General features: G+C 52.4%; 1 protein-coding gene and 1 non-coding gene across 5 annotated transcripts in view; both read right to left on the bottom strand.

The window, feature by feature from the left end:
* Positions 1-2823: 2823 nt before the first annotated feature.
* Prrc2b (proline rich coiled-coil 2B) overlaps positions 2824-12966 on the bottom strand; it is a 76460-nt gene continuing 66317 nt past the window's right edge. For 2 of the 4 annotated variants that reach the window (XM_021191948.2, XM_029537061.1), the window contains exons 27-32: positions 11672-11799; positions 11040-11280; positions 9013-9168; positions 8359-8450; positions 6148-6229; positions 2824-4901 (exon numbers count right to left, since the gene is read on the bottom strand). In XM_021191948.2, the coding sequence (XP_021047607.1) occupies positions 4770-4901; positions 6148-6229; positions 8359-8450; positions 9013-9168; positions 11040-11280; positions 11672-11799 (831 nt within the window). In that variant the 3' untranslated portion in view covers positions 2824-4769. The remainder of the gene's footprint in view (positions 4902-6147; positions 6230-8358; positions 8451-9012; positions 9169-11039; positions 11281-11671; positions 11800-12966) is intronic. The other 2 variants (XM_029537062.1, XM_029537063.1) reach the window with 1 other exon arrangement.
* Positions 9645-9730, bottom strand: LOC115063682. Its single transcript, XR_003843565.1, has one exon. It is a non-coding gene; the product is annotated as a small nucleolar RNA SNORD62 (small nucleolar RNA).

The raw sequence follows: 12966 nt of genomic DNA, 5'->3' as shown, positions 1-12966 counted from the left end.
TAAGTACACTGTAGCTGTCTTCAGACACACCAGAAGAGGGCGTCAGATCTTGTTACGGATGGTTGTGAGCCACCATGTGGTTGCTGGGATTTGAACTACAGACCTTCGGAAGAGCAGTTGGGTGCTCTTACCCACTGAGCCATCTCACCAGCCCCCTCATCAGGAACTTCTTAATCTACACCACCCTGCTTCACTAGATAGGGTTAACAAATGACGTAAATTGTCCAGATAGCCCTGTACCTAGGTTCCAGACGTCAGTGATGACAGAGCCTGAACCTATGACCTTGACCTTTTCCAGCCCTGATCTCATTTTTTCTTCCACAGTACAGTGCAGTCCTCCACTTGTTCCTATAGAAGCCCAGATAGCAATCAGGCAGGAGGTACAGGATAGGATGTTCATGGGTTGGCACACAGGACAGGGCGTCTTGGCGCTGCCCATTTTCAAGATGTACCTTAACCACAGGCCCCCTGTTGTGGTAGGGGGTCCCTGAGACCCAGGGAAACAAACAAAAATGACCATGTAGACCAACGAATGTCTGAATATATATTAATTTGTATGATCTACAACCCCTTCCTTGTTTAGCCTTCTCAGAGAAAGACGGCCATGTGTCCTACCTAGTCCCTGCTAAATTACTTGAGACCTTGCTCCATTTCCCCAACTCGCTTTCCCTCCACATGGAGGACATCTTTAGAATCCTGTCTTAAGGTTTTAAAATAACCAATACGCTGGGCGTGGTGGCGCACGCCTTTAATCCCAGCACTTGGGAGGCAGAGGCAGGAGGATATCTGAGTTCGAGGCCAGCCTGGTCTACAGAGTGAGTTCCAGGACAGCCAGGGCTACACAGAGAAACCCTGTCTCGAAAAACAATAAATAAATAAAATAAAATAAAATAATTAATACAATTATTAATTATGTATTAATTGTAATGCATAATTACAATTAATGGAAGACAAAGGCAAAAGTCATATAAAAAAAGCTGTTCTGCAGGTGGCTGCCTAGGCGAGTCTCTGGAACACCAGCACAGCACCGTGCTGCCCTCCTTAAGGTTCTCTAACCACTTCCAGTCTCCCAGGAAGCAGTGACCCAGCCGGACTCTTCCAATGATACCAAACCGACACAGCCTGAGAAAGCATGTTTGGCTTTATTTTTTTATACTTTTTTTTTATTTAAATAAGGAGAGTTCTTTCGTATGGAAAGACCTAGTACAATCACAGATTTGAAAGGAGAAACAACAGGGACTGACCCGGAGGGAAGGGAGGGTGAATTCACGATTCCATTTCCCATCCGAAGAAGTTCCCCATATCACGTCTAAACAAGCTGCACAGTACACCTTTAGCATCGTCTGCCCTTTCAAATAGCTGGTCTAAGTGAAAGACAGAGGGAAGGCCAAAATAAAGCAAAAGAAAACAAAAGGACCCTCAAAAAGAACAACCCCCCCAAGTCCTTTCCTATAAAAGGTTTGAGGTGGAAAGCTGAGAACACAGGACCCTCCAACTAAGGAGCCTGCAGAGCCTTCACAGAGCTGCTGCTCCAGGGTTGGGACATGCCAAAGACGGGGCCTGGGAGATCACCAGTCAGAGCTGGTGGACAGTGGAGAACACAGCTGGGCGACTTGTCCCCAACACTGACCACTCTGTTCCACATGACCTAACTTGTCTTAGAGCCATCTCACAAAAGAGCTGGCTTTTCCACTCATCAAAGAATACAGAAGCCAGACTTCTGTGCCCTTGCCTGTGAAAGATTCCCAGCAGACCCTCTAACCCAGACTTGCTGGACATGCGGGTACCTGGCAGAGTGGGGACCCCAGTGGATGTTGGGGGGCGGACTTAGCCAGAGTTGCCTCGTGGCCTCAGCGGGTACACTCTTGTGCCCTGGGCCCTGAGTGTCAAATCATTCACGACTTCATCACTGACCATCTGGAAGGTGGCTCTCCAGAGGACAGGACAGCAAGGTTGACAGTGTTATCCAAGTATCTTTAGAAGCGGCAGAACAAGCATGGCTTTGGATGTGAGCCAGCGTTTCTGAATGTGTACTGCAATCATCCTTTGTTTATTCCCCTTAAGGAAGCTTAGACCCAGAAGTGTTCTGTGAACTCTGAATTTGAAAATGCTAAACTTGGGAATCAGACAAGGAAAACAACTGTTAAGAGACCAGACTAAATGCAGTCGGCAGAAGTCTTCACCGATAGATACTACATGCTGCATCAGGACCAACAGACTGAAGAGTCCTAGTTGCCAAACCAAAGATTTCACCACCAGTGGCACCAACAAAGCCACCAGCAGTAGGAGGTGACTTCAGCAGGCAGGAGTAACAGATTCTGCCCACCTCCACCCATCTCAGCAGTAGAAAAGGCAGGGCTGGGCTTTACCTGTTCCCACCAAAGGCCATGGCACCCTGACAGACGCTCCTGTTTTTATGTGTGATCTAAAGATGGGGGTTTGAAACCAAAATAAGGCCCAAGTTCTATTACACTTTGAGCTTGACTCTAAAAACCACACGAAGAGATATTGCACCTTAAAACACCTCTGTACTAAAAACTTGGCTTGACCAGATCATCCGAGGAGTAGGGACATTTGGCCTGAAGCCTGCCCTCTGTCCCCAGTGTCTAGTTGCAAATGTGCCTCTCAGAGGGGTAGAGCCCACAGCTGAGCTCACAGAGGTGGTGAGCACACCAAATTTCACATGCAATTTCCTGGCCTTTCCTGCACAGAGTAATTCAGACATTATATAAACAGAGCAGTGGGACATTTACTTTTTTTTCCATCTAGACCTACAACATCAATACATATAAATAAATTCTAGTGTTTCTTGTTTTTATTTAGGGTGGGAGGCAGGAGGGAAATACAGGGTTAGAGAAAGGACTGAAAACAGGTGACCTCCTAATTTTTCTTCTTAAACAGGAGTACTGCCATTCTGACAGCNGNNTCACCTAAAGGGCACATTTTGCATTTGTAACAGCNTCCTGTGAAATTCTGAAAGAGAAAATATTTGCTTGTTTTGACACATAATGCCCACCAAGCATTAGGTGAGGTGGGTCTGGCCGCATTTCTAAGAGGTGACTGTGTGGCTTTTACTGACTGAAACTTATGGGGTAGAGCTTGGCAGTGGGGCAGGGGACTTGGTCACTTCCGGGGGGTGGAAGAGCGGATAGGGGCACAGGCAGATCTGTGCTGGGGACTCCTAAGTGGGCAGTGCTTCTGAGGAGGGATGCAAGAGAGGAGATGGGACAGAGGCAGGGAGGAAGGAGCGGAGTGCTGCAGCTGCAATGAAACTGCACCAAGGCTGCCCTGACTGGCAATGCTGGGGACAGTGTGGCAGTACTTGCCAGGGGAACAGATTTCTGCTTCAACAACTAACTAGGCAGGGCAAAGCCACTTGAGAGCTCCTAAGCTGCTTCTCTGCTCTCATGCCCATGGTGACACTTGAGGACAGACCTACATGCTTGTCCCAGCCCTGCCACCAACTATGAACTCTCTGAAGCAGGCTGTCACCAACACCCCAGGTGGATGATTAAATGGGGATCCTAAGCAGCAGCGGAGCACCCTGAAATTCACTTCATTTTCTTTCGAGCAATGGGAAATTTTCCTTGTTCTTAGTGAAAGCAAGAAGTCTCGCATACAGGCGCTCACACAAAACCTGCAAGCAGCTGCCCCAAGACATCACCGTTTTGAGGAGGCCGCATAGGCTTCTCTGTAGGCCACTTTGACCTTGACCCTGTCCAGTTCTTTAAGGAAGGGTAACACACCTGTAGCTCAGCAACCCTACCCAACACCTTGCCCTATTACCAGGAGTGAAGGACATAGGATGAATGTGCCATAGTCTTTCCTGTCACAAACTTGACTAATAGGTGTTCACCTGTGTCCTTATATTGATTTTGGTGATAAGCTGTGAGGGGTGAATGGACAGGGATCCAGAGGGACACAGCAGGCTCCACANAGAGGAAAGGAAATAAGTNGGGGGCTAAAGCACGGAGCCTAAGATGCAGTNCCCAAGTGGGGCCAATCTAGATTACAAAATGCCACAATTCCTCTGGTGCGCAATACTCACNGTGTCCAATGCAGCTGAAGGGCCCAGAATAGATAATTCTTATTCTGAAACATTAACTCCAGGCCAGGGGCTGGAACTAAACTCAGATACCAACTTCACAGTGCCCAAGGTGGTAGGGGAACAACCAGAGTATCCAGTCACATCCTCCAACCCCAAAGGTTAGCCAGCCTGTGTGTGTGTGTGTGTGTGTGTGTGTGTGTGTGTGTGTGTGTGTGTGTGTCTTAAGAATCACCCTCTAAGGTAGCACTGTGACATGTCAAACAGGACGGAGATAAAAGGCGACCACTGGGGACAGCAGAGCAGAGAGGGGACAGTGAGGACCACAGAAAAGTTCAGCTATACAGACGTAGCTAGCATTTTGTTCTCATTTCCCCTTTGTAAAAACCTTAGCTGCTTTTATAAACAAAAAGCCTCCAGCTAAAATGACCCTGCTGCCAAACCACTGTGCCTAGGGAACGGGCGGGCGGCCGGGGGGCAGGTCTGCAGTGCACAGGAGGCTCACTCCACAGTCACTGGGCAGAGGGGTGGGAAGGAGGGAGTCTGCTCTTTTGTACCAAAGCAAGCAGGTCAAAGCCACATATCCACGATGGGGCTGGCTGACGATGGAACTCTCAGGAGCTTTCGGGAGTGGAAGAGAGCTCTGTCCAAGCCAGGCGGTGGCTGTCCAGGCTGGTGTGGCGCACCGTCCCTGTTACAGTGAGGCAAGAGACACCAGGCACCTTCAGGCTTTGCCCCCCTCCACCTTGACAGCCCGAGGCTTGATTGCTCCGGTTCGCTTCATCTGGGAGGTGGCTGACGAGGCCTCCTGCAGCTTCACGGTTCCCAGGCTGGGTTTTTCATCCACTCGCTTTGCCTTAGGACAGATGAACAAGAAAACCAAAGTGACCGTAGGGCAAACTGTGTAGGGGCAAACCATTCCCTTCCTGCTCCAGTGTCAGACCAAAAGCTATCCTCACAGGAACCAGGGAGGAGCCTGGCGTGCAGTCAGGACTGTCCTGTCCCTCCCACGGGTGCAGTGATTCAGAAAGGCGGTAAGACTCCCGGTCCTCCACAGAGAACTCGTCCCAAGGCTGACGGGAAGGGCCTTTTCAAATCAGTACACCCTGTGCCCCACCGGCAAGCAAACAGCCCCTTCGGCAGACCAATCTACCCCATGGGCCTGGGTACCCACCTATCTGTAGAGGAATGAAGCCAACTGGGATCTCCCAGATCTCGATGCATGATTCAGTCAAGCCCTATCCCAAGTGTCTCTGAATAACCGCATTTCCCCAGGACCCCACCTGATCTCAGGGTTGCACTAGCCAGCGGCTCTGCACAGCGGTGGCCTGCACAGGGTAACCTCAATTGTCTAACTTCTGGGGGAAACTTTGTTGGGTGGTTTTGTTGTTTTGTCAGCTGAGGTTGGAACCCAGGGCCTCCCCCATGCTAGGCAGGTGCTTTGCCCCTGAGTTACGCCTCAGCTCTGGGAGGAAGGGTTAGAAACCCATCCCATAGCAGGAACAGTGACCTCCAAGGAACACTGGGAAAGGGGGGCAAAAAGAGAACCCTCACCCTCACAATCTCCACCTTTCAGTGACAAATTTATTAAGTCCCAGGCCTGACCAAGGTCCTGGGCTCTGAAGTCCCAGCCCACCTTTACAGGAGGAAGAGAAAAGGGCCTACAGGGAAAAACACAGAGAAATGCTTCCTGTGACGTGGGGAGGCTGTATCCTGTCCACGTCCCACCCAGGCAGACAGAGACACACCACAGCACTCGCTAGAGCTAGCACGCACACACACCCAGCCTGAGCTAACCCAGGCCTAACCGTGTCTCCTAGAGCGCCATGACAGCCATAAGTGGCTGCAGATAGATAGTACACCTTCTGGCATCTCCTCTTGTGGGAATCAGGCTCCTCCCTTCTCTGCAGGACAAGGAAGGAGCCAAACACCCATCAAGAGAAGTGCTTTTGCCAGGAGGAACTCAGGTGGCCCAGCTCTAAGCAGCAGGGCACGGTTCCCTTAATAAAAACCATCCATCAGTTGGACAGTCCCCTCTCCTTTGGCGCTAGGAGACAGGCCTAAGTGTCCAGGGCTGCAGGGTCTGGGAAGCCATCTTCTACCTGTTGAACGTAGTGTCCCTGCACAGAGCCCATGTTAACTGCTGATCCAGAGGGCTTCCCACTGGGGCTAGCAGAGCTAGGCCTGAAAAAACCAAAGGCAGGGTTGAGAATACACACGTGTCACCACAGAGAGGGAGTCAATGCCTAGCAGCACGTGGAGGCAGATGGAGACAGGGAGACCCTCTGGCCAGAGGCCTCAGCAGACAGAAAGCACAGACCTGAGACAGCTAAGAATGCAAACGGGGAGAAGGGTGGTCAACAGCGCCCTGCGGCACCTCCTGGAGACACACCCAAGAGAGGAGCTACAGCCCTTGCTGTGAGAAGACAGCCAGTGCCATCCTCAGGCTGTGGAATCTGGACCAGTGTGGGGCAGTGTCCAGAGGAAGGCTCCAACAGCTTCCAAGGAGCTCTCCTGGGGGAGGGGAGAGGAGCTCCTCCTTCTCACTTGGGGGGAAGGGGAGAGATCGACAACCACATTTAGTCCCCAGGGCCCTTAGATGCTTCATGAGACAAAGGACTTGTGTAAGAAAGAGTACTGTGCAGAGGCCAGCGAGCCTTCTGGGGCGAGGCTGTCTGTCTAGCGTAGATACCACCACAGCCGGGAAAGGCATCATGGGACAACACATCCTTCGATTTCTACCTGAGGACGCCTTTTGCAAGGCATGTCTCAGCTGCCCATTTCCTGAAAATCTTGGGGAACTATACAAGAGTCATAGTAATTCCTCTGGTCACCACGATGCCTGTGTTTTCATATCCAGCAGCCTCTCCATCTCTTCACAGATCAAGTTAACATGTTATTTACATGTAACCTAGTCATGTTCTCCAGTATGTGGTTTTTTCGTTTTTTGTTTTGTTCTTTTGTGTTCTTTTGTTTTTTAAATATGAGCCTATAGAGGCCATTCTTATTTATTTATTAAGATTTATTTATTTCATTTATATGAGTACACTGTTGCTATCTTCAGACACACCAGAAGAGGGCATCAGATCCCATTACAGATGGTTGTGAGTCACCGTGTGGTTGCTGGGTATTGAACTCAGGACCTCTGGAAGAGCAAGCAGCCAGGGATCTAATCTGCAGCCTCCTGTTCTTTTGTTTTTGTTTGGTTCTGGGAATGGAACCCAGAGCCTGATGAGTCTTAAGTGCGCATGCGCTCTCTACACTGACCCACCACGCCCAGTTCCTCCTATAACCTTGGAAAAGCCTCTCTAGACTGCTTACAAACACTATGTAGACAGGAGCTATACTGTATTCCTTAGAAAGGATGACAAGAAACCATGTTTGGTCCCTTCCCACTCCCAAATACTTTCCATTTGTGGCTAGAGTGCCCAGTTTCTTTCAAGGCTCTTCTCTCCTTACAACCTGCTGAGCCCAGCTCACTGCCATCGCACTGGGCAGGCAGACCATCGTTGTGTATGCCTTCCTGAAGCTTCTTCTCTTCCTCCCTCTACACGGCTCTGTTGTGTGGGCCCTCTGCCAGGCAATGGCAGCAGAACGGAATACTCTCGCACAAACAAAGCCACCACAGCATGAGCAGAAGACAGGTGCGGGCGGGAGGGCCTTCACTTTACGTTCAGCCCTAACACCAGAGTCAGGTGGCTGGTCAGTGAAGTGGGGCACAGGTGGTAGGACTCTACCTACACAGTGTGTCCTGGGTGACCTCTAGAAAGACACTATAGATCTGTCTGTCCCACTCAGTGCTTAAACACAGGTATCAGGTTGTATTTTCTCTCAGGCCCAGGCCCAGAGCCACTCCCCTAACCCAGCTTGAGGGAATCACGAGTCCCGGCTATGGTCCAACAGATCCCTCTGAATCAAGCCAAGGAGAACCTTGATGGTCACTAGAGGTAGAAAACCCAGACCAAGGAAGCCAACAGCGGGTACCAGTGTGTGGTTTGGGAAGAAAGGCCAGCCACACCCAGCTTTAAGAAGTTCTCTAATAGGGGTCAGAGGGTGAGTTTGGATATGAGACTGCGGGGGCTGTGGCTGCCACCCCACAGAGTTCTCACTCCTCGGAGCCTGATACGCTGCGGATTAGAAACAGTTTCCCCAAGACGCACTTTGCCACAGCTAGCTACAGCATGAACATGTGACAAGGACACCTCAGTGAGGCTCAGAGACACAAAGGGGGCCATGCTGCAATGCCTTTCCACCATGCTCCCCAGGCCCGTGGGCTCTTGGCAATGTGCCCCGACCCCGGGGCTCCTCTTTACCTGTATGCCTGCGGGGATGGCGTGGACCCTCCGGTAGGAACATTCTGTTTACTGTCGGCAAAGTGGAAACCTTTCAACTCCATCGGAGCGGACTAGAGAGGCCAAGAAGTGACAGAGTCATTCAGGAGCCCAAAGACAGCCTAGCCCACAGTGGCCCCGACCCCAACCCGGACTCAGGGCCAGGCTAAGTCTTAGTGTTTAATCTTTTCTGAGACTACGCCTCACTCCATAGCTAAGGCTGTCCTCGACCTCCGGTCCCTGTGTCTGAGTGCTAGGGTTAAAGCACGTGCAGGGGCAGGCAGGCTCTTCCTTGAAGGGACAGGAGAGAGAAGTGTGCACGATCGTCCAGACCCCAGTCACATCAAGCTCATGCGACCTGGTGAGGCTCGCAGACTCTTGTCTTTGCTCAAGAGTCTAGGTCCTGCACCTGTGGTGGCCACGTGGCTCCTCCCTATTGGCTAAGACGGGTTGTGGATCTTCCTTGCTGCTTGGTAGTCTGGCACATGCCAACGCCTGTCTTCCTGACTAGTTTACACATAAGCATCTGAGACTGAGACCTTTGCAGTGTGAGACTGGACGCGTGCCCTTTCTACAGCTGTTCTGTGGTAGAGGCTTTGGCTACACAACGCCCCCCCCCCCCCCGGCCACCTTTACCTCTCCGCTGGTGTTCAAGACGCGTGGTTGGGAGCCAGGTGGAGGAATTCTCCGGGGGGCCCCAACAGAGAGACTCTGTCCTGGAGGCAGCTGGATGGACTGCGGCAGGATCAGTGGCTGCTGCCCGGAGCCATACCGAGGCAGTGGCATAGTGAGCTGTTTGGGTGACAGTACAGTCAAGAGGCAGAAGGGACACTGGGGAGAAAGCTAAACCATGCATCTGGGACCACTCCTGAGTGGCCTCAGGCCTTGGAGTCTTCACTAAACAAAGGGTTTTGGAAACACCACAGGGCACTGTCAGTCATGAGCAGTGGCACCAACAGAGCAATGTATGTGACATGCTGCACAGAGCTGGGTGCCGCTCCAAGTGCAGGCTTGGAAGGGAAAGACGGCAGAGAGCTTCCCCAAATGACAGCCCCACAGGAAGCCTGGCCTCGCATCCCTGTGTGTGGCACAAAGATGGGAACCACAGATTTTTGAATCAATGATGGCAGAAAAGAAGAGCAAACAGAAGCCTAAGAGAGCCTGGGGAATGCCAGACAGCAGACCAGCAGAGCCCACGGGGCCCACGAAATCACATCCCAAGTCAGAACCAGCCTGGGGGAGAGAGGGGTAGAGCTGGGCCACCTCGGTCTCTCAGTCACTGTCCTCTTCATCTCCCTGCTTTTGAGTCCACAGTGGAGGGTCAGAAGGATCTATTGGAAGCACATCACTGAGACCGGTAGTGACACCAGGACCTCAGAGCAGAGCGCAGCAGGGACGTGGTAAAGTCAGGCAGGAACGATGTCTGACAGGGGACAGCCTGGCTCTTGCCCTTCCACAGGCAGGGCTGCTGTACTCACTGCACAGGGTACTGAGGGCAAAGGGAAAGACCCTGCATATCCAGCACAGCATAGGGCAGTAGTGAGGATGGTTCTGTGTGTGTGTGTGTGTGTGCGCGCGCACGTGCGTGCATGTGTGTGCGCGCGTGCGTGCATGTGTGTGTGTGTGTGTGTGTGTGTGTGTGCGTGCGTGCATGCGTGCGTGCATGTGTGTCAGGAGCCACTGAAGGGACAGAAGTGGGAGGGGCAGGAAAAGCAGGATGGACTAACGTAGATCAGATAAGCAGGATGTCTTGGAACCAGCATGCTAGAGTTGCCATGAGATATAAAACAGCGAAGCTGGGCAGCCATGGGGACCCAAGGTTGAAGAAATAAACCCAGGGCAGAGCAGTGCTTGGATGATAGTGACCAGGAAGGAGAGCAAAGACAGGAATGAAGGGCACACCACAATTAGATGGGGGGAGGGGGGGAGTATAAGGAGACAGGAGAGCCAGGGAAAACATCTTGAAGATGATTTTAAGAGTCAGGCAACTGGGTGATGCTGTGATGGGGTGGCTGAGGGTGTGGACCCCTCAGTGAAAAGGTCAGCCCTAAGTCTCCCTCTATATAGAGAGAAATGAAGGATACTTGCCAGGGTGGCCTGTCGGATGAGGGGCATCTGAGGGATAGGATGCCTCTGTGGTCCAGAAGCAAGCTGTCATGGTGGAGGACAGAGGACAATACAACATGGGGGAAACAGCAGTAGTGGCCGCTAGGAGGTAGGACTGATGGAGGCAGAGCGTGTGCACGGCTCTGAGGGTCTACTCCCAGAGTAGAAGCAAGCAGTACCTGGGGTCAAAGCACTTAGAAAGGCAGAGCTGGAGACCGTGAATGATCCCTACACACAAGCGTGGACCAGGGCATCTAGATGGAGTAAGAGGGCAAGCCAGCAGCCTGACAGAGGGAAAGGCCCTCAGCTACCACACAGGGCCTGAGGGTAAGGGTGGGGGTGGGGGTGTGGGACCAGAAGGGATAGAGGAACAAACATGACATCTGCCCCATTTTCAGTCCCACAGCCACCATCTCGGTCGCCCTAGAGGGAAGGGAAGGCAGCAGAACACAGCGCCGTGGGACTAGTTAGTCTCTGCGTCTGAGAGATACATCTGAACATCAGCACACAAGAGGCAACTGAGGGGCAAGGAAGGAGGAGTCTACCAACAAACTGACCTGTGGGAGCTGCGAATCCAGCATCTGGGAGGTGCCCAGCCCAGCAGCCTGGCCAAGCTGGCCCTCGTAGACCAGGGCCTGGTTTCCGCTCATGGGCTGGTAGGGCGAGCCAGACTGAGGCTTCACCATCTCCAAGGGCTGTATGCCGGGAAACGCAGAGTATGGGGGCTTCAAGGCTGTACCCCCAGAGAGGATCATCGTGCTGGGTGGTGACAGGCTAGGGTGCATATACACCTGAGACCTGCAAAAGCCAGATGGGGGTCAGGGACAGGTGAACGAGGTATACAGCTGTCTCCAACACTGATGAACACAGGGACCGAGGACTTTAAAGATCCCTGCTTCCCCAGAGAATGATTCAGAGGACTGGAACAATCCTGATATTGCTGACCGGGGGACCATGAACACCCCCAAGCTGTGGCAGGCCCAGGAAGACCCAGTGATGTCCAAGGCTGAGGCCATCACACATACAGAAAGGGTTGGCTGGGGCATGGGGGATGGGGCAGTGGGTAGAAGAAAAAAGACCTGGCAGAGGCGACAGGAACCCCCCAGCAGTCTGTGGTGACCCAGTCCACGGCCACGGAGCAGCACACACGACAGCAGGGCAGGGAGGTCTGACACCTGGCTTATCTCACCTGAAAGGCTGCAGGGAGCTGAAGATCTCCTGGGACTGCGAGACGGGGAGTCCACCCCTCAGCCCAAGCTGCGCCTGGGCCTGCAGAGACGTGTGAAGGGATATCGGGATCTGCTGGGCAGTGGCGGCCTGGGAACAGGAGCCAGGTGATGACTGCATTGCCCGCAACACGTGCCCCCCACCTCCACCCGGTCCTGGCCTGGATGGTAAGGGCACGGCTCGACCCATCTGATCTGTCTTCCCACAGCCAAAGGCCAGTAAGTGGTAAGGCCGAGGCATGGTCGCCCTAGCACTGGAACCACACAGCAGAAGCGAGTCCAGCTCCACACTCAATGGAGGGGATATCCTGTTTAGGATATACGCGAGCTGAGCTGGGTGTTGTGTCTGATTTTTGTACTGTCAGCCCTTGGTGGCTCAGGTGACAGGCCCTCTCTAAGTTCCAGCTCAGCCAGGGCCAAATAGTTCTGGGCCAGCCTGGACTAGAGTTAAGACTCAAAAATCTTAAGGAAAGTGCTAGAAAAACACCTCAGTGTTTAACAGAACTCCTTGCTGAAGAGCTGGTCTCAGTTCTCAGCACCCACTAACTGGTTCTGGTCTCAGTTCTCAGCACCCACTAACTGGTTCTGGTCTCAGTTCTCAGCACCCACTAACTGGTTCTGGTCTCAGTTCTCAGCACCCACTAANTTCTGGTCTCAGTTCTCAGCACCCACTAACTGGTTCTGGTCTCAGTTCTCAGCACCCACTAACTGGTTCTGGTCTCAGTTCTCAGCACCCACTAAGTGGTTCTGGTCTCAGTTCTTAGCACCCACTAACTGGTCTGCAGGTCTTGTTCCGAGGAGCCCATACCTTTTGGTTTCTGTGGGCTATGTACATAGCACACAGCACACATGCAAGCAAAATAATCATAAGATAAAAACAATAAAGGGAGGCTCTAAGATCCATTCAGTGGATCAGAATCTTAGAAAACTAGCATAACATGTCTTCAGAGTTGAGGGTACCCCACCCTGTCTGGATCAGAGACGCGGAGTGGGAGGAACACATCGGGCTGTGTGGGAGGGAGGCCAGCACCAGCCTCTGGAAGGAGGCTCCAAAACACAGCACAGACCACACACAGCAGCCTCACACAGACAGACAGCACACAGCAGCCTCACAGACCACACACAGCAGCCTCACACAGACAGACAGCACACAGCAGCCTCACACAGACAGCACACAGCAGCCTCACACAGACAGACAGCACACAGCAGCCTCACACAGACAGACAGCACACAGCAGCCTCACACAGACAGACAGCAC

This window comes from Mus pahari, chromosome 3, assembly GCF_900095145.1.
Source record: "Mus pahari chromosome 3, PAHARI_EIJ_v1.1, whole genome shotgun sequence".
Classification (NCBI taxonomy): Eukaryota; Metazoa; Chordata; class Mammalia; order Rodentia; family Muridae; genus Mus; species Mus pahari.
Note: the sequence above shows the minus strand (reverse complement) of the source record. Positions and strands in the feature narration are given on the sequence as shown.